General features: G+C 38.5%; 1 protein-coding gene across 1 annotated transcript in view; it reads left to right on the forward strand.

Moving 5' to 3' along the window:
- LOC126046074 (nephrocan-like) overlaps positions 1-17,787 on the forward strand; it is a 32,393-nt gene extending 14,606 nt beyond the window's left edge. Inside the window, exons 2-4 of the mRNA XM_049817997.1 lie at positions 8,060-8,204; positions 13,176-14,077; positions 17,340-17,787. Coding sequence (XP_049673954.1) covers positions 8,060-8,204; positions 13,176-14,077; positions 17,340-17,787 — 1,495 coding nt within the window. The remainder of the gene's footprint in view (positions 1-8,059; positions 8,205-13,175; positions 14,078-17,339) is intronic.
- Positions 17,788-20,074: the final 2,287 nt, after the last annotated feature.

The following is a 20,074-nucleotide window of genomic DNA, read 5'->3' on the forward strand; positions in this document are numbered from 1 at the left end:
ACACAGAGAAACAGAAAGATACCACTTTACAGCTCAATGGTTAAACTGCTCACCTGGAATGTGAAGAGATATGTCAAAGCAGGAAAGAACTGTACTTCCATGAATCTGTGCTTTCAGAAGAGCTGGTTAAAAGCAAACTTCACCACTAACAGTAGATATCTCATTTCCTCTGGGATCTGCTATTGTTGGCTTGACAAGAAGCCTACAGATTGTTATTACAAACATGCTCGTTTGCCCTTTACTGTTCAAATTGTCTGCACTGTAATTGCAGGTAGGTAGTAAAAAACTGGGCACCTAACAGGGGTTCTCTTACTGTTAAGCCCACCCATGATGGAAACAAAAGCTACAAACACCTTTAAATGCACCTACAGAAAAAAATCTAGATCAGTAAATCGGTGTATTCAGAATAGTAGCTGAGCAAAGGGTTTAAGTGTCTAAAGTCGCCCAAGTGCTCCTGAGTGAGCCCAGCTTAACAGAGCGTTTGCTTAACCTTCATTCTAAAGTTCATTCTCCACAGCCGTATCGACTGTCTTTTTTACAGAACAGGGAGGGTCTGACAGAAAATCAAAGTATTGGCTGTATCAAAAGCTAAACTAATGTTATTGTTTAAATTAGTTCAGCCACAGAGTAAAATTAATTGTTCAGGGCTATCAGTTTTTGTGTTAGCTTTGGCTTTGATTCTGGTAGATATCACACTGGAGAAGTACCTATAGAATTATGTTACATTCTTTGCCTTTTTTTAAAATGGAACATTAATCTATCACTTCGCCAAAGGTTAGAATTTTCTGCTAATATATCTCCATCATGCATTTGAACAGTATCTGCTTATCTTGAGAAGGAAGTTTCCCATACTTACTACATAACATATCTATAGCAACTACTGCCTTTAAAAACTTAGACTTAATGTAATTTATGTATGACTGCTTCTTTTTAAAGAATCACATATTCTCAGTTTTTTAGTGTCCTTTTCCTTTAGCTTAGGGGTTGGTCCAGCTCTGTCTTAAATTGTCTTTATCTACCGTGGTATCAGAGTTTTGTAGTCATTAATTTTAATTCTTTCATCCCTTATCAGTGCTACCTTTGTTTTGCACGCCCTTACATTTCACAAGTCAAACACAGTTTCGTCTCTGCTTATTCCACTCAAAAGATTAGCTTCTCAGATACAATTCTTTTAGAAGCCTACCTGCAGTGTAATATCTGTCTAGTACTTGCTGGACTATGGATAAATGAGATGGAATGTTCTATATTACTAGGAAAATCTGCAGTTGTGGCACTAAATCTCAGTAAATGTAGTTATCGTTAGGTACTATTTATATTCCTCACCAGAAATACTGTGTAAAAAAGGGGTCGAAATTAAAAGCAGGTATCACTGATATAAGGGTAAACATGTGAATAATTTAATTATCTCAAAACTATACTTGTAGGTCGCCTAGAAAACTGATCAATTCCATTTACCCTTGAAATGCCTGCCAGAAGCCCCCAGGCAACCGTAACTCTGTTCTGTAAGCAAGCTGTGCAGTAATTATGGAATTGAACCTAAGAAAGGTTAGTAGTTTTGGCCTTCAATTAGATTAAATCAATTTAAACTAAACTGTAATATGCTCTACCGTGATAACATCAACAAAATAATTGAAGAACATTTAAAGAACAACAGTAGTTTGAGTCAACTGGTCTAGCAGTAAGAATCCTTTCTACACCCAAGAGACATTTCTAACAATCAAGCAGTTGCAGCAAGTTATACATCAATAAGAATTTAAATTTGCTGAATACTTTTAATGTCAAAAGGACTTAAAGTTTCCTGATCTGCTCATTTGACCTTATTTATGCTGTGGTAAGGCTGGTGAAGCTAATCACCAGCTAATTCCTTCACATATAATTTATGCACATGATTTGAGTTATTTTAGACAAGGGTTAGAGAATGTGAGGCGTCTGTGTCACACTGCTATGAAGTACATTTGAGTAAAAACAGTACCTCATAAATTTGAACATACATACTTTAACTTATTACTGGAGTATATGATAAATTATCCGAAAACTTATGTTGTGCTTAAAGAGTAAGCAATCTTAAGCATGAAGAGGTCACATTTTCATACAAAACAAAGCAAAGTAATACCCAAATCAACAGGGGGAAAAAACCAAACAAAAACTTTAATCAACATCTCCACTCCTATATATTGGGTATCTAGGGTCCACGCCAAGACTGGGAAAGCGTTGTGTGAGATATCCTACAAACCTTTGGTTAGACCTAGCCTCTGCACAAAGAATTTACAATATAAACACATGTGTTTGCACATGAGGGTCAGTTCACCCGGAAACTTGTGTAATTGCAGCTGCCCAGCTGTGCGTGCCAGGCTGGAGCACATGCACATGTCAAGGCCATCTTCTGTGTGGTTAACGCTGAAGCATCTTGAGTGGTTTGATTGTGTGGGTGGTTGTACAGCAACAAGTGGGGAACCCAACAGGGAAACGGAGAGAAAACAAAGAATATCTTGCAGTATCAAAGTATGGGAGAAAATTGAGATAGTAAAGAAAGATTTTTGTGTTCTAAAAAAGGAGTTAGACTAGAAGATTAGAATGTGCCTTTCTGAAGCACATTAGAGAGGAAGAAGTTATCCATCTGCACTGATACTTAAAGGAATATACTTTTCAGTTGTCATTACGGAAAATTTCTGCTAACAAAACCCAGACTTTTTACTTTTTCACATTTTAGGTTATTCCTGCCTTGCAGGCCTAGAGAGTTCATAGTTGGCTGCATTTTACAGTCCACACAGTGAGTCCATGGGTGCAACAATTGGCTCACTACTAGTTTGAGGGAACATTCACTCCTTATTGGTCTCCTTTTACACAAGACAACTTCCACAAGTCACTTCTTCAGACCAGCTCTTCTTTTTTACAGTGCTTATTGTGGTCTTATTCCCATGCTTATTTCTATGTATACACTTATGCTTAACTCTTTTCATTCTCATTCTTTTGTTTTATTTTTTAAAATGGATAACATACATGCCAAAAATGTTCAGCTTTTCTAGTGTGGAAGAATAAAACTCTCTTTTTATGCACACAGTGGGTATAATTTAGAAAACTCCCATTTCAGAATCCTCATCTTGTTGAAGCTGTGCCTTGCAGTTTCAACAGTAGACAATTTTTACAGTCTAAGCTCCGTTCTGGTTCCATTGGATGCACAGTCACTAGCAGGCTGCTCTTAAAGGCTAAAGAGACCCACAGGAAATGGAAGGGCCAGAACTACCTTGCTTCATACAGGACTCTGAAAAGCCCTTACAGGTCACGGTTGTTAACTACTGACCTGAACCACTTTTGTGTGTGCAAAACCCTAGAAACAGAATTGTCACGGTTCCGGTATCAATTGGATGATCCATCCCTGCCACTTTACTTTTAGGTGGTACTGCATGAGGCACGGTCTCACATAGGTTAATTACAGATCTTAATGAATGTTCATATACAAAAGACCTGTGTGTTTAAATTCTAGGTTGAGAATGGATTATATCCATTCTGATGTGATGGATTATAGCCATCATGTCTGCCCTCTTTATTTCCCCCTTCTTCATTCCTTTTGGAATATCATTAGTAGAAAACTGTCATTATACTGTAGCATAATCTGTGGTTTCATGGGCACTGCTCTCTGTGGCTCAGTTATTAATGAAGAACAGTTCTCCCTCAAGTAGATGCCATTAGCAACAATACTTTGAAGGCCAATAACAGCAGCATTAGTGACATATGTGTATGAAATTATTTAAACTGACCCCCTCCGTGTGGGTGCTGCTTATTTGTTGTTTATGGGGTGCCTGCCCCAGATGCATCTGATCTTGGTTAGCATCCCTCAGCATTATGATAAAACTCCTTGATATGTGAATTTTTGTTTAACAAAGTTTCATCCCTTTCAACAGGTTTCACTGTGCTAGTTCCTCTGGAATGCAAACGTGCCATGGACAGGCGCAATGTGAGAAATTCCTGAGGGGTTATCACTTTTATCTCCTCTGTGTAGCCAGCATGGAGGAAGAAAAGGAAACCTACCTTATTGTGTGGAGGAAAAATCTGCTTTAAGTCATCCAGCAGCTGTTTCCAGTGTATGAAGATGACCTTGCCTGGAGTTAGAGAGCGCATTCTCCACATACTGTGAAAGCAGATAAAAAATATTTCCACAAAATTCTTGGCTTATGAAGAATATTGAGACATCATTTTCAGACAGGCTTCTGATTGTTTTTTTGAAACTCTACTTGCAGTTTTATTTTGTAGGAATAAAACACAAACCCACTTTTGATAAATTTATAATCTTTACATTAATTAGGTATCATCAATTTGCCTAGAATGCATCTAGGCTGACATTCGTGATTCAGTGTAACCCTCTGAGGTTCTTTGTTTAAGAAACATTTCCGTAAAGCAGTTCAGATTATTTCAACAGATGATTAAGGGAAACATAATTTTTTTAAATACAATGTTATGATTGTTTCCCTTAGCAGCCTGATCCACTCTGGAGAGAAGCGCTTGGTTGGAGGTAACTCTTGCAGCAGACAAATGCCATTTGTTGTCCCTATGAAAACCTGGTCCAAATCCAAGTTAAAAACCTCCAGCAAAAAATAATTATAAATTCACACGTACTCAGTGGCAGGCACTTGATAGCATATGGCAGCTAAATATGCCAAGGATTCTTTAGAGCATATGCCATCACTTAGCAGCTCCTAGTTGCCAAACTGCTTGTGCTTGTGACGTCCCTCAGGGACCAAGCTCCTACTCATGCCCTCTGCAGGCCCGAAGCCGGTCTTTTCCTGCAATTTCTGCTTTCCATGGACAAGGGACACTCCGACTGTTAAGAGCTGAGCTTCTCCATGTCTTTTGTGATAAGACTGCATCTTCCCTTGTACAGTCTGTGCCAACATCTGCATTATAAGGGATCCACCTTCAGGGTTTATGGGCTGTCTTAACTCAGACATTTCTAAATGCTCCATAACTAGAGTTTTGCAGATTCATTCTTCTAATTTTAATGTCATCTTACTTTTATGTGATTTTCTAAATGTAATCTTAGGTTAAAAAATCATGTTTTGACATATCTATGTATGCTTTTGTCAAACCTCTGACTTTGGTGAAGAAAGAAAAGGCCCAAACACCAGTACTGTAGATGCTGAAATCTTGTGTGAAGCAAGATTTGTATAAAAAGATAATATTTTTATTAGACTGATAGATTTGGAAAAAAAACCCAAACTTTACAGTCCTTTATGAGCCTTTCTTCAGACCCGAAATAAAAGCAGCAATCCTGAAAGATCTTCTGACTTCCATCAACTCAGGCTTATGTTTTATGCAAATTTGTCCAATATATTTTACTACTTTGCCATGATTCTCTATAACCAATGTCCATATTAAATGCCAACAACACAAAAGAGTCTGACACAGACTTTGGGATTAGCAGGTTTTGATCTGAAGTGTTTACCTTTGGTTAAAGCACACACCATGTAGAATGTCCCAAGGACTTCTCGCACAGGCAGGTTATGGGTGCTATCGTTCATTCTTTCTGACAGAGAAATGGCAGAGGGGAGTATCAAGCCATCAGTCCCACACAGGAATCCCCACTGAAAGTTGTGGAGAGTTTGCATAAAAACTGCTAGTAGGAAATGGCCACCCGTGATTGACTTTCTTAACATCCCCCTGTGAAGCTGTGCAACTCATGGCCAGCAGCACTGCTTCCACAATGGATATCCTGGAATGTTTATTCACCTTTTTTTTTTTTTTTTTTTTTGTTTTGCGTAGCTCACATCATCCTGCTAGGCTTATGGCTTATACAGTCCTGTGACTCGGTTGCCATCAGGTCTCCTAGAATCAATAAAAACCCCACAGGTCATAGTTTTGTGCAAAAGCAAAGGCATGACCTCTGGTGGACATGTGTCAGAATTTGTACAGAACAGATTTAATAAGATCATCTTTCATAGCTATCACTTTAAAATACCTAGCCGCTGAAAGCAGACATATATCAGAAATTAATGGATACATAATATCATTCTTGATTAAATCATTGTTGTTAATATCGTGTAAATGAACTATTAAACCAATAAAGTTTCTTTTCCTGTCTTTGAAAAGACCAAGGATATAGATACTACTAAAAAATGCAGAGCCAAGAATATTATTGCACCTTACTGTGGCATTACCTTGTAACTACAGCTGTGAATTCTAACAGCTGAGTGGCTTAACAATTTACAAAATAGGGAAGGATGCAATATATGGTTCTTACTTAAAGGCATTCTCAGACTGCCTCTGCAGTACTCTAGAGTTCTAAACTACAAACTGTAGGGTTTGTTCTGCGTTTCTTTTGACCCTCCTTGAGCAAAAAGCAGTTGCTTTGTGATGACATTTTTGAGGAACACAAATTCCTACCTAAGATCCTGAGTGTTATTGTCTTAGTGACCTCTGCATTTAAACTCAAGTCAGTGGAAAGATGCAATCAAAGACTGTTCCAGGGTGTGCTGAAATGAACCACAAGTAGCTGTCTGTATGCAGAAAGGTTTTACACTTTTCTTTGGGTACTTTGATTCTTTTGGGGGGGGAGGGGGGGGGGAAAGGCAGAACCACAAACCAGGTACAAAACCCTAGATCGAGATACGTTAAAATACTTCTTTTAGAGCACCATTGCTAATCCTGCTCACCCACTCATTTTTGCTCAGTTGATCACTATGGCATAAGTCAGGCAGGGTTTTTTTGCATAGCTTGTTAAACATGCCAGTTTGACAGGCTGCTTTAGGAAAAGGTTTCAGCTCTTGCTGTTTGGTTTAGCAGATGCTGGGTTGCAGTTCTGTGCTCTCAGCGTAGGGGATTAAGGAGACAGAAGGATCTCCAGGAGGGAATATGGCAATTGTCCAGCATAAACCCAGCTGCATCCAATAGGCATTCCCATCAAGGACTGTCCCCAGTTCAGTTATCCGTTTGTCAAATCAACTTGACATCATCTTCTGCTTGGAAAAATAACTGGCCTAGTTCTGCATTCAAGGAATAGGATTAGCTGCTACTGAAGATATGACAGAGAGGATGGAAGGAAGCAGGTAACGGTGCAAAGCAGATCATTATGATAAGATACAAAGGTTTCTGAAGTACACTGCTTTGTACTTTGTAAATTGCTGAGTACAAAGGAAAAAAACCAATGCAAAGAAAGTTTTTAAAATAATCACAAGCCAAACTGTAAGCTTTTTAAAACTTTACATGTCTAGCTGGCACAGCTAGTAGATATGAGAGAAAGCACTAATAAGTAGAGAGAAAATTCTGAAGGGAACTTTAGTGTTCTCCAGCTGTCATGGGGTACATAGGCTCTATTGATCATCCACCACTTGATTTATACTAAATGCTTTCAAGAATTTCATATTTGTAATTTTCAAATACAAGAACAATTAAACTTTGATTTATGGGAATTACACAAACACAAGTAACTTAGATTTTTGTCCAGTCTTTAAAAAAGGTGTACCAACCAGCTGCACTCAGCTGTACTACAGATATTCAGAAAGTCAATAGAATATTTTAGCTTTAAAATAATAGCTGCCTGAGTTTTGAGGTTTTTGGGGGGTCTGAATAATGCAAGAGGAAGAGTGAAAAAGCTTCGGTGTTGGCTGTAGTTGTGTTTTTACTGTTTCTAATACTCGGTCACAGAAGATACAAAGGTTTTACAGCCCCACTATAAAACAGCTCTTTATCTTTTCTCCACTAATTCTGTGGTGTCACATTTAACAAAACTAGGAAACTGGAGATAATATGGATGTTTGCAGATTAGATGTCAGGTAATAAATAACACTAATTTCGCATACCTACAAATATAAAGGCACCTTATCACTGTTTAAGTTTCTCACTCTTTGTAATGCCTGCCAACATTTTAACCCAGGCAAATTACGGTATTGTTTTTGCTGTTTTTTCACTGGGATAAAATACACAGTCATAATATCCTTTTATCAGATTTCATGGTATAAAAGGACTTTGGTGCTTAATTCAAGCTGTATGTTGCCGAGACAATTTCAGAGCTCCTGTTTTGGAAGATGTATTTATCTTACCTTTTAGTCTTCTTTTCTTTTCACAGTGGTCTAAGTACCACTTGCCCAAGAAGATGCAGCTGTGACCCTGCCCAGTCAGTGCAATGCTACAGAGCTACGGAGATCCCCAGAGAGATTCCTTTCACCACCAGGAGACTCTACATCAGTCACAGCAAAATTAAACAACTCCAGGTAGGAAAAAAATCCAGTAAAAATATTTTCTGCAGTGCACTGTAACCAAAAGCTGGGCTTAGCAGATGGTGGTGGCTTTCAAGGGAAGGGAGAATCTTATTCCACCTTCTAAAAACTGATGAAATGCTGCCAGATCTGGTTTTATTTTTACTTACTTTTTAAGGATATGTAAATATATTCTTACAGTGTTTTCATTATCCTGCAGTCTCCGAGCTCTGGCTTATGCTGCCACAAATGATATTTTGTATGCAACTCAAAAAATAGTAATTTACAACTAGGAGCCAAATGTTGACTTAGTTTTTATATGGTCAAATAACCATTGACTTCCAGAGTAATACGTTAACTTGTTAAAAGCTTTTGCTACTTTTGATACAATATAACACTTTTTTCACAGTAAATGGACAGGTTTTATGTAGCTGGAATCATTTCCCTAATGAATGAAATTGAAGTTCTTTTCCCCCTCTGGAGTTGCAAGTGTCAGTTACAACTGCTATTAGGAATGGCAGAGGGAATAAGTAAGTTAGAGTCTAAGGCAGAGTGTGAGATGTTTCTAAAAGCAATGCTGGGCCTACCTAATAACCCATATAAACAATAGCAGCTTCTAACTGAAGCTGCCAGCTATTTGTGTTATTAAAAAAGTTTATTCTGCATTTCTTGAGGCATTACTGGATCACATTATTAAAGGCATGATCAGTTTATGCTCATTTTGCATTGCAATCTGGAACTGTGCTTCTCTGTTTCCTACCCTGGAATATATTTATTTAATAAATTCAACTTCTGTAGATAGACAACAAGGGAAATACAACCATCTGTATTATACATGCTTGCTGTGTATCAATTTACTACAATGTTCTATTCAAAAGAGATACATTTTCTCTTAAGTATGCTTGTCCTCTTACAAAGAATATAACTTTAACTGCTATGAAAAGCATCTTCGATTTTGCTCTCAGGATTGAATGAAATTGGCTAGAAAGCATCTTAAGGCAGCACCTGGGATACCAGTTGCCCACTGAGAAACAGTTAGTAATTTTACAATTTAACTCTGAGAGAGAGTTTACTTCTCTTTTAGCCGCTACTGATATCTCTGGTTTTCTTGTGTTAGCTCCCACACCTACAAGAGTCAAAGTTCACTGGTGCGATTTAGTTATATCGATGTGCTCTACCTAAACAAAATATCTGTCAAATGAATTCTTTATTAGAAATACTTTTTCTGTGAAAAAACCCAACAAATTATTTTCTTTCCAAGATAAGGAAGATGAGCCATTTTTCCTTTCTTAGGCTAGTTGCCCATACCTGTCAGCTATTCCTCAGTTACTAGTAAAGTGGCCTTAGGTTCTGACTAGAGCAAAAGGCAGGTGTAATAAAGCATTTAAATGTTGGACATAAGTCAATAGAGTAGTGGAATAAATGTTTTATGACTGTTCAGAACAAATGGTGCATGAAACCGTCTAAGGAGAGAGGTTTTAACTTTATACATTAATTCAACTGAGCAATCAGTATGCCTTACTTCTACTACTGACTTTGCACTGAAAGGAAATAAGTCCTTTCATGTTATCTGCCTGTAGTTATGTAGATTCTTTCCTTAAGATTAGACTGGGTTTGTGAAGCTATTTTTCACTTTTCTTTCCATGCAACAAATTATGCTTCTGAGGTCTTGACATCATAAATACTTATGCTTAATTTTACACAGCTGAGCAATTCCACTGGCAAATATCATAGTGCTCGTAAAAACAGGTTTTGATTTCTGCCTGTAAACTACATATCTGGAAGTGCTAAAAGAACTCTATAGGGGTTTTTTTCGTTTTTGTTTTTTTTGCTTTTTAAATTCCTTCATTTACCTAATCTTAGAGAAGATAATGTATTTTCAAAAAGAAGTTGAATGGAAGCCTAGACTTCCCACAGCTGGCCTCCAAGAGACTTGTATATGTAAACATTCACATATACTATGGTTTGGCAATTAGCCGTCTCAGAATAGTAAACAAATATTGTTTCAAACTGAGTACCAATTACTTTTGGACATTATTTTACATTGGTTATTATTAAAATTGCAAATAAAGGGAAAAGAAAAGAAGATATGTTTGTATGCTAAATACAGTATGTTTTGAAGAAAAAACAAGGAAAAAAAATAGATCTTTTCTACCCAGATCAACTTAGTATTTGTTCTGACAGGGTTGATTGTCATTGAAAACACTGGCTGGGATTTTTGCTTTTGGTATTTTTACAAACTAGGGTTTGTTATAAACAGACTTCATAATAACAAAACTAGATTAATTTTAGCATTTTTTTCAATAATTTCTGCCTCCTCCTTGATTTGAAGACCAACTATAACCTGTTTACTCTCCCTTTAAGATTTAGTCTATTTCTAACAGTATTAATATGTTGGGGTTTATCTGCTAAAAGAAGATTGTTTATCTCACCCCCACAATAGGGGACTGGTTTCAGAAACTGCTTATAACAAAGCCCAGTTCACAAAAAATTCTAAAAGCAAAAAAAAAAAAAGTCATTTTAAATGACAAAATTATTAAAATGTTTCTATTAAAATAACAGTATCTTAGATCCCTTTTCAGGAGGTCTACTTTTTAAAATGTAAAATTATATTAGTATCACTTTCCAGACAGTCCAGTTAGAGAATAAAACATCACTTCGTAGCAAAAAGAGAGCTGATGATAGGCTTTCAAATATGTCTCGATTCATATTAGAAAGACTGGGTTGTTTGTAACAGCATGGATAAATGTTTAAGTCTCAAAACAGCACTGTCACAAAGCCTAGCAAAGCATACCAAATAGGTGGAAAATAGAAATTATAATAATCCACATCAAGAAGCCTAACATGATTACAGAATGAATGTCTCTACATTGACCTTCATGTAGCTCTCTGTCACTTAATAAGATGAAAATTAAGCCTCTTAGAGACATACAGCAATCAACTGAGGAAAAGCAGGAAATACTGCTTTTGAACTTGCAGGAGAAAATGTGTTGAACTTATGAAGGTTCACATTTGTTTCAATTTCCTTAAGACTGTTTTATCACTTACATATGACTATGCATTTCTGCTCTTGAGCAGTACAGTTCATTCCTATGGGATTTCTCATGATAAAGCTTTGCAAGATTAGCCTCCTAATCATGACCAAAACTGGACATGCAATTCTGTAATTGCTATATAGCAATATATATTTATTACAAAACTGCATTTATAGAAATAATAGAAAATGGACAACTTTGTTATTTACTGTTGAGAATATAAGGGTTTTTTATGGATGTACCTTCCCTCATTTGAGCTTAAATGTGATTGATGAAGAAACCTGCATCAATAGAGGTTCCACACTTATACTTTCTAACTAACTGCATCAAATCTTGCAATGCTCAGAAATTACTTTACAAGACAGAATAAATGTAATCAGAAGGTAGTGACAACTAAGGATACCAGAGCAAAATGAAACCTGACTCCTCTTTCACAGATGTGCGTGCTCTAATTTTAACAGAAGTTAAAATGCCAAGTTTGTAGCTAAGGTAAAGAGATACAACCCAAAACCATGCAATAGTTGGATAAATGAAGCTGGAAGGAATCTTTTAACAGTCACCTTTACAAGCTGATTTCACATACACAAGTATGATAGCCAACTGTATTCAATCAGGATCATAGAACAAAATTACTACCCAGTACCTGTGCTGCAAAAGGACTTGTACTGCCTTCCATGTAGATTCCTGACTGGGATGAGGGATTATGCTGTAGAACATGCTTTTATAGCTTCTCTTAATGGGAGTAAAATGTGCTGGTAGCTACTAAGCCCTGGGAGAAACAGAATGAAGACTATAGTGTTAGTTTAACATTTCTTACTGATGTGATACTCCTGAGACCCGTAGTGAGATATATTGAACATGGGAAGGGAAAATGGATGAGGACACTCCTTCCCACCTCTCCCATGCAGAGTACCTGCTCATCTTGTTCTGAGCTTTCTGTGATTCCCATATAAATGAATGTTTAAAAATCAAGCATCTAGGTAAACGGGCAGCATCTCTGATAATTTCAGAAAACTACTGTTTAAGCAACTGGTGTGCTTGTAGAACTCCTGAGTTCACCCTCATTGCCTGCTTCCTCGTATCTTGGCTTGGAGGAAACTGCCAGATTCACTTAAGTTTCCTTCTTAACTTGAGACGCAAGATGGCAAGCTTTGTAAACAGGCAGGTTCCAACAGAGCAGAAAAATAATGAAACACTTAGAATGCCTCTGTATATTATAGTCACAGTCAATATCTAAGTTCCATTTACCACTGCAAAGCATCTGTTTATTACCAACTAACAAAAACTAAGTTCCTGTAAAATCAATCTGTTCCACAGAGGTGACTTTCAGACCAAGCTGATATGACACCTTTGGTTTGGTCATCTTAGTATGTGAGGTTTTTACTTTAAAGAAAAGGAGAGAGAGCAGGGGGAGAGAAGAAATACAAACAAGCATTGGATTTCAGTTTCCTGCCAAAACTTTATAGTAGGGAGAGGTGATGATATCCATGTGTACTTCCTCTGGGGAATACAGGCTGCAGTGACAATACTGCTGATACATGGAAATGGCAGTGCGATGAACTCAAAACTGCTCCAGCGAGCTCTGTTGAGCGCAGTAACAACCATCTACTCTCTGCAAAGATTTCTGCTACTGGTGATATTAGCTCTCTTTTATATAGGCTATCCACCAGGCAGAAATAAAAGGAATATTCCTTCTTCAAACGTGTGTGCTCAAAACCAGACACAATATGGACCTAGACAACAAAATTCTAGAAATGGAAGTAAATACTGGCAAACTGCAGGTATCTATAGTTAACACCTGTATTGTTACCTTTTCTCTTAGTTTCTCATTCTAAATACATAGTTTCTTAATATATACTAGCAATTGTCAGAGCATCCAGAAGAAGTAACCAGTGAGAATATCTATAAATAGACGGTGTACTATCACGTGAATTATTCTTTTCTCTTTAAGATTACAGACTTCAGGAGAATGTCAGCCCTTGAAGAGCTGGTCCTGTCATGCAGTGGCACAGAATCAATAGAAAACAACACTTTCAAAGCTCTGAGCACCTTGAAGTCCCTGGAACTCTACAAAAATCAGCTCAAGCAAATACCTACCTTCCTCCCATCTGGCCTTGAAATTTTAAAACTCGCTGATAACTCCATCAACACTCTGCATGCATCTGATTTTGAAGGTTTGATGAAACTAAGGGTGCTCGATATTCGGAACAATCTGATTGCGACTCTGCCTCTGAGTGCTTTTTCTTCCCTTTGCAATTTACAAAGTTTGATTCTGGATGGCAACAACATGGAATCTGTGTCTGCACCACTTAAGCTTCCTAGGCTGAAGTATCTGAGCATGGCTGATAATAAACTGAACTCATTCCCAACCAACTTCTTTGCATCTTTCCAAAATCTACAGTTTCTTGGTTTAAGTGGCAACTTTCTGACAAAAGTGCCTCTTGACCTACCTAAATCCCTGCTGTCACTAAAATTAGAGAAAAACCAACTTAAAACAATAAGACTTCGAGACATGAAACACCTAGAAAACCTGTCTGAGTTCTTTCTGTCAGAAAATCAGCTAACGTCAATAGATGGTGCACAGCTTCTTCCTAACTTAACAACACTGGAGCTCTCTAAGAACCAGCTCCACACTATGCCACTCAGGCTGCCCGGCAGACTGCAGAAACTCGACTGCAGCAATAACCTGATTCAAAGGGTGACAGCGCAGGACTTCCAGGGACTACAAGACCTCAAGCATTTGTTTCTTGACAACAACGCTGTTAGTGTGTTTGAGGCAGGAGCTCTTCAGCAGTGTGCGCAGCTTTCAAATCTGGCACTGGAACAGAATCTCCTCATTTCTATTCCGCTGAGGCAAGTGAATCTGAGGACAGCTGGTTCCCAGGTGTCATCTCTCCTTCCTTACATTATAAGAATGAGGGCCAAACTGGAAAAAAATTTGTATTCAGACCCAGTCATGGTAGAAGTCTATCCATACCATAAACCCATTGCCATAACTGGCACTAATTAGCACTCTTGTTAGCAGTCTCAGCATAGAAGTAGAGCTGTTTTCATTACATCTGTGGCCCCCAGTGAATCTACTCTTTTCACATCTCTCCCTGCCAGTGAGACTACTTTGTTTAATTAGCACACGAATAAGAGGAACCTGCTAGGAGAATATAACAGAATGATTACGGAGAAGTTATACTTCTGCTTAGATTTATCTTCCCCCATTACACAAAATTAATAGAGCATTCAATAAAAAGGAAAGACAGCAATTTTGAAGCTCATGTTTCTACCAACCCACACTGAGTTTATTATTGTTAAAATATTAAGATTTCAGGAGGTGAGTGTGGTCAAAAAGAATGTGCTTTTCCAATGGATATTAGCATTCCCAGCTTCATTAAATTCACACATTACAAAGTATTTGGAATGCATATAAGCTCTCCGGCTTCAGGCTATAAGCAAAATTCCAGTCAAAGGAGCTCAGAAGAAACATCCCCTGGGCACACTGTGTTCATTAATGCCCTGCTTACAGGTTCTCTCGCATTCATCTGAGTGTTGGTCCTGGCCATTATCAGAGATGGCATATGAAGCCAAATGGAGGCTGGTCTGATATAAAGTGGCAATTTTATTATTTCAAAAAGCTGTGCAATAAAATGGCATAAAAATAGTGAAGTAATTCCAATAACATCAACTTCTTTAACACAACTGCACTATTAAATTTTATTTTTATGGCTTGTGGACAGGTTTAACTAGCCCAAATAAATAATGCAGTAAAATTTCAATTCGTTTAGCATCAGGTCCTTTAGCATTTGAATCTATTTGGCAGCAGCTTTATAATCAGAAAGTGATTTAGTGCTGTATAAATATTTGATTTCAGTCTAGCTTGACAGGAATATTTAATGCTTTCTAGTTACTTTAGTATTGTCTAATCCATCTTATTTTACAACCTTCGTAGTCAAGAGAATTAACAGGAAGGAGTTCTCTATTAGCCCTTAAACAGTATGGCTTTTAAGGAGATATTGGGGACTTGTATTTTCAACTCAACAATGAATACAGATTTCAAGGGAAGGCTGTAAACATAAAAGAGGGGGAAAAATTACAAGATGTAAAATTTATGTACTTAATTTAATTGTCTGATGATCACCAGGTATGCATGGATATACAGAAATAAAAGTATTACTTCTGACAGTTATCTGACAACTCAGTCACCCATGTCCAAGTTTAAAAAATATAGTTAATGATGAGCCCCAGTTAATGGGTCTTAGCAGTTATTCATCAGGAATGAAGAGAAAGAAAGCTTCTTTTGTTTATTGTCTGAGAAGAAAATAATCCACAGGTCCAAGTATTTTCAGGACTTGTAGAGAAGAGCCTATATTCCATAAAGTATTGCAGGGAGTGGTAAGGATGCAGAGAAGAGTCTGATAATACTCCCTGGAGTGGCAGCAGCAGGATAGTACAGCTGCCATGGTCAGCTCCCGAGTGAGCACAGCTTCTCTGCCAGCAGCAGGATCACTCATCATGTACTCCAGAGCCATCACTTTCTCAAGATCAACACAGCCTGAAATCAAAAAATACAGCCATAAAGCCTAAGTCTAATGTTAGTACAGTAAAACTCTTCACAGGTTTCAGGACTTGCTGGTCAGGCTTTAGACTGTAATCAGTCTGGATAAACATCTCGGGTGATATCCTACTGCCTTTGACATCAGTGGCACTGGGGTTTTACCCCAGAGTACCCTTCTGGAATTACAGTGTCATATTGGGCAACTATAATCATCACCGGTGGTTAGGTTTCAAAACCCACTTATTGCAGTCACAAGCATTTGGTAAGATCAAATTTTGTGGAGTGACTCACCATATCAATGTGTGAAATTCTCATCTCCCCCAGGAAATACAGCAGAAAACAGAACTGCTCTACTCTTGAAATAGTCCCACTGAAGTTGTGTGATTTACACAAATATGGCAACCACCTTTCAGTCTAAGAGGTCAAACTCAGCTTCACAAAAAACAGTGAGGGTCACAGTGTACCCTCTTAGAAATTTTCAAAGGTATCTCATATCATTACATTGACATAAACTATCACATCAACCTTTACCAGTTGTGGTAACTGCTGTTCTATTCTAAATAGCTCTTGGTAGTATTATTTGTAATTTCCCTCAGAGTTTCAGTGAATAAGTTTCCTTAAAATCTCTAACCATGACTGTTAAATTCATCACTTTGCATACTACTATAGTAAAATTATTTTTAAGGTACTTTCAAATTAATTTTATTAAAAATATTCCATGCCAACTAACTGGCTTTTCTGTTAAGCACTTCTCACTAACTACAGCAAAAGGAAATTAGAAGATCATAAATGAGCAAGACTTGTGAAATAAAACAGTCTTATCATACAAATCTGTAAATGTATGAAAATAAGAATGATACTGACTAGCCTAATATCATATCCAGAGATTATCAACTGCTTTTTTTTCTTTTAAGTGTAACCAGTTCTAATTCTCTAAAGTACTCTTTTAAAAGACCATCAAAAAGCACTTCTATTTTCCCTGTTGCTGATTTCTTAAACAGGATATCATCAGATGGACTATTTCTGTGATGATTAATGTTTGAATTTGATGGGAGCAGGAGAACAAAATGGAAGAAAAATTCTAGTTCTTTATGAACTAAAAAACCTTTTTAAACAAATTGTATATAGAAGTACTTGAAGGAGCAGTGTTGCCATGCTTCTCTAAACTTTTGATCTTTCGTGGTGCTATAATTTGGTTGTTGGCATACTTATGGCATTGAAGAGTACCAAATGCATTTTTAAGCTTGACACTCAATTGAACATGAAACTTTCTTCATAGTACACTACAGTAGGACTGCTGTTTAGTTCAGTTGCACAAACAGAGTCAGTACTGGGAAAACAGTTCAAGTGTGCATAGACAGTATTCCTATAACTTGGGAAAAAAAAAAAAAAGACATGAACACTTCATGACCACATCTTTTTTGCAGAAGTTTGCATTTTTTTGTTAGTGATGGTTTTATTTTAATACGTCAGGTGTGCCTGGGCAAATACCCACCACCAAATACCACTTACACAAACAGAATCAATATGATGAACATAACACCTTTGTGCTGTTCTATTTTTATTCAGACTTCCAGACACCCTTGCTAGATTGGATCTAAAGGGAAATGACATAGAGGATGTTGGAGAACAAGAGCTGAAGGACTTGAAACAGCTTCAGGTTTTAAATTTACGGAATAACAAGATATCTGCCTTGGATCGCAAAGTCTTAGAGTATTTACCTCGTCTTCGTCACCTGTATTTAGATGGAAACCCTTGGAACTGCACCTGTGACCTTCTCAGAACCAGAAGAGTGCTGGTGGCCAAAGGAACGGATGTCAGGGGAGGGCAGTGCGCGGCGCCAGCAGAAAGCCGAGGAGAAAGCTGGATGTCTTCCAAAAAGATTCTGCAGCAGTGTGAAGATAATCTGTCTTCTATGGAAAAAGGCAAAGAGGACAGAAAGAAAATGAAACCCAATGAGGCCTCCAGCGTTGGAGTAAACACAGATGATGACTACTATGATTATGAACTAGATTAACCCCATGGTTAATCTATGGTGAACATTAAAGTTGCCTAGAGCTGCCTTCTACCATCAACGTCTCTACAGACAACCAGCCTGCTGGTCTGCCATTAACTTTTCCTCTTTAATTTGTACTATAAGAGGTAATAGCTGGTGACAGAAGGGCTATAGTAAGGATGTAAACTGAAAATCATAAAAAAAAGAATTTTTTTTTATGTCATTAGTACTATGTAGTTTGAGGGAAGTAAGAATACAATTACTATCTCTTAGAAAAGGAGTCTGTAACTCTGTATGGACCTTTTTATAGTAGAACATTCTTATAGTTGTATAAAACCCCCATAAATAAAATCCTGCAATACCGCAAGATACTATTACTAGGAGTCTGGCATTCAACACATTTAAACTCACAAGTTTGCAGTTTGAGATGGAGAGTTACACTGATGTGGGCAATTTATCAGGATTGTTCAGAGATTCTTGCTTTTGAGAAATGAATTTCAGTTTTCCTGAAATACTTGCCTCTTTCACTTATTTTAGACTATTTTAAATGGCACTAGACTAAATTAGCTGAGCTCCATGCAAAACACAGAAGGCTCATCTTCATCACAGCAAATGCAAAAAAAAGAGAAGAATCAGTGTCCTGGTTGATGAGATTTAATACTAGTTCCAAAGTTAATTAATAGTGAGGAATGAAAATACCTGGGTCAACTTGACCTGATTCTATTGTAAACAGAAGAAGAGAGATTCTCAGGAAATAGATCTCTACCTCTGGCAAATATTAGGATAAGATGAAGTGAGATGAAGTTTTTGGAAGAGTTTATTTTGGTAGCTGAATAGCTAGTTGACTACGATGTAGCTCAAGGGGCTTTGAGTGTACTTTTGGGTTAGGTGTACTTCACGTGGGAGTACACACTGCCAAGTGCCCCCCATCACTGGCAGGAACCTCCCAAACGTTTGCATGCAAAAAAAAGGACTTAATGGTATATACATCAACTCTGATGTATGTACAGATTTTATCAAGTGGTTCCCAAAGTGCTTGAAAACTAAACAAAATTGGATTACCGAGACCACTAAAACCAGTGACTTACAAATAGTAATCTAAGGGGCTTCCTGGCAGTTCATAAATCTCAGCTGATAACTGAGGAGTAACAGAACCAGCAAATTACTTTTCAAAGCAAACAGTTTCTATTATTCTTTATCTTCTGTTGGCATTCAGTAACCGGGCTAATCACTCACATTCACCGAGGCTGTTTTGCCAGGTGTCAAGAGTGCAGCTATTTGGTTATGTCGCCTATGCAAATGCAATTGACACCTGGGTTTCTTAGGCACCCAACACATGAAGCTATACGGCTTAATGGAACAGAAAGACCCAAGTTCATTTTTCTTTACATTTTAACTTTTTAACATATCATCAGCCACCCCGACTTTTTGGTAACTAAAGATTTAGGTATTTATGGAACAGCACAAGCCTTCCTCGCGGTTTGACTGTGTTATTTTTTCTGGCTAACGTTGGTCTGTATTAGAAGTCTGGGGAGTAGTTCTTTTCTGAGCAAGAAAAGTATTTTCATGATACAGAAATTTTTTTCCATTTTATATTGGCGGAGTCTTTTAATAGAGTACTTTAAATACCTCCCTGTGTCATTTCAGCCCACCCACCTGTCTTGACAGCACCGGGCTAGCTTGTTCGCTCTCGCTCTATCTTTTGCCTGCAGTGAGTGGGATTTGCGTCTTTGGCTTCGTGGGCCGTTACAAGCCAAGGCAGCAAAAGCCCAGGGAACTGCAGGTTCTGTGGGAGAGCGCAAGACGGGGCGCGCACCCCTGAGGCCTCGCTGTCTCGGCCGCCCCATGGGCACGCTCAGCGGGTCTGCGGGGGCCACGCTACCCCCATTTCCCCCACACTTGTGCTGCAGAACCACCCAAGGAGGGCTTGCAGCGTGCTTTGAGGGTGAAACACCGCTTAGGAGAGACACCTCGCCGTCAGGCCCGGCTGCCTCTGCGGGGTTCAGATGGCCCCCCGGTTCCCAACGCCGGCGAGAAGACCAAAGCGCGGGGCTGGACGCGGGGGGGGGGGGTGGGGGTGCTGTTCCTGAGACGAAAGAGCCGGCAGACCATGCAGCCTCGCCGCCCGGCCGGAGGAAGCGTTACGCGGCCCGAAGCCAAGCGGAGGCGGGCGACTCTCTCCTCACACGCCGCCGCCCCGCGCTTCCCGCCGCCAGGAGCCGCGGCCCCGCCCCCGATCCCGCCCACCCCCAAGAGGCGGGGCCTGGCCCTAGGTCCCGCCCCCCAGGGGCCGTCCCCCGTCCTCCCC

This window comes from Accipiter gentilis, chromosome 15, assembly GCF_929443795.1.
Source record: "Accipiter gentilis chromosome 15, bAccGen1.1, whole genome shotgun sequence".
Classification (NCBI taxonomy): Eukaryota; Metazoa; Chordata; class Aves; order Accipitriformes; family Accipitridae; genus Astur; species Astur gentilis.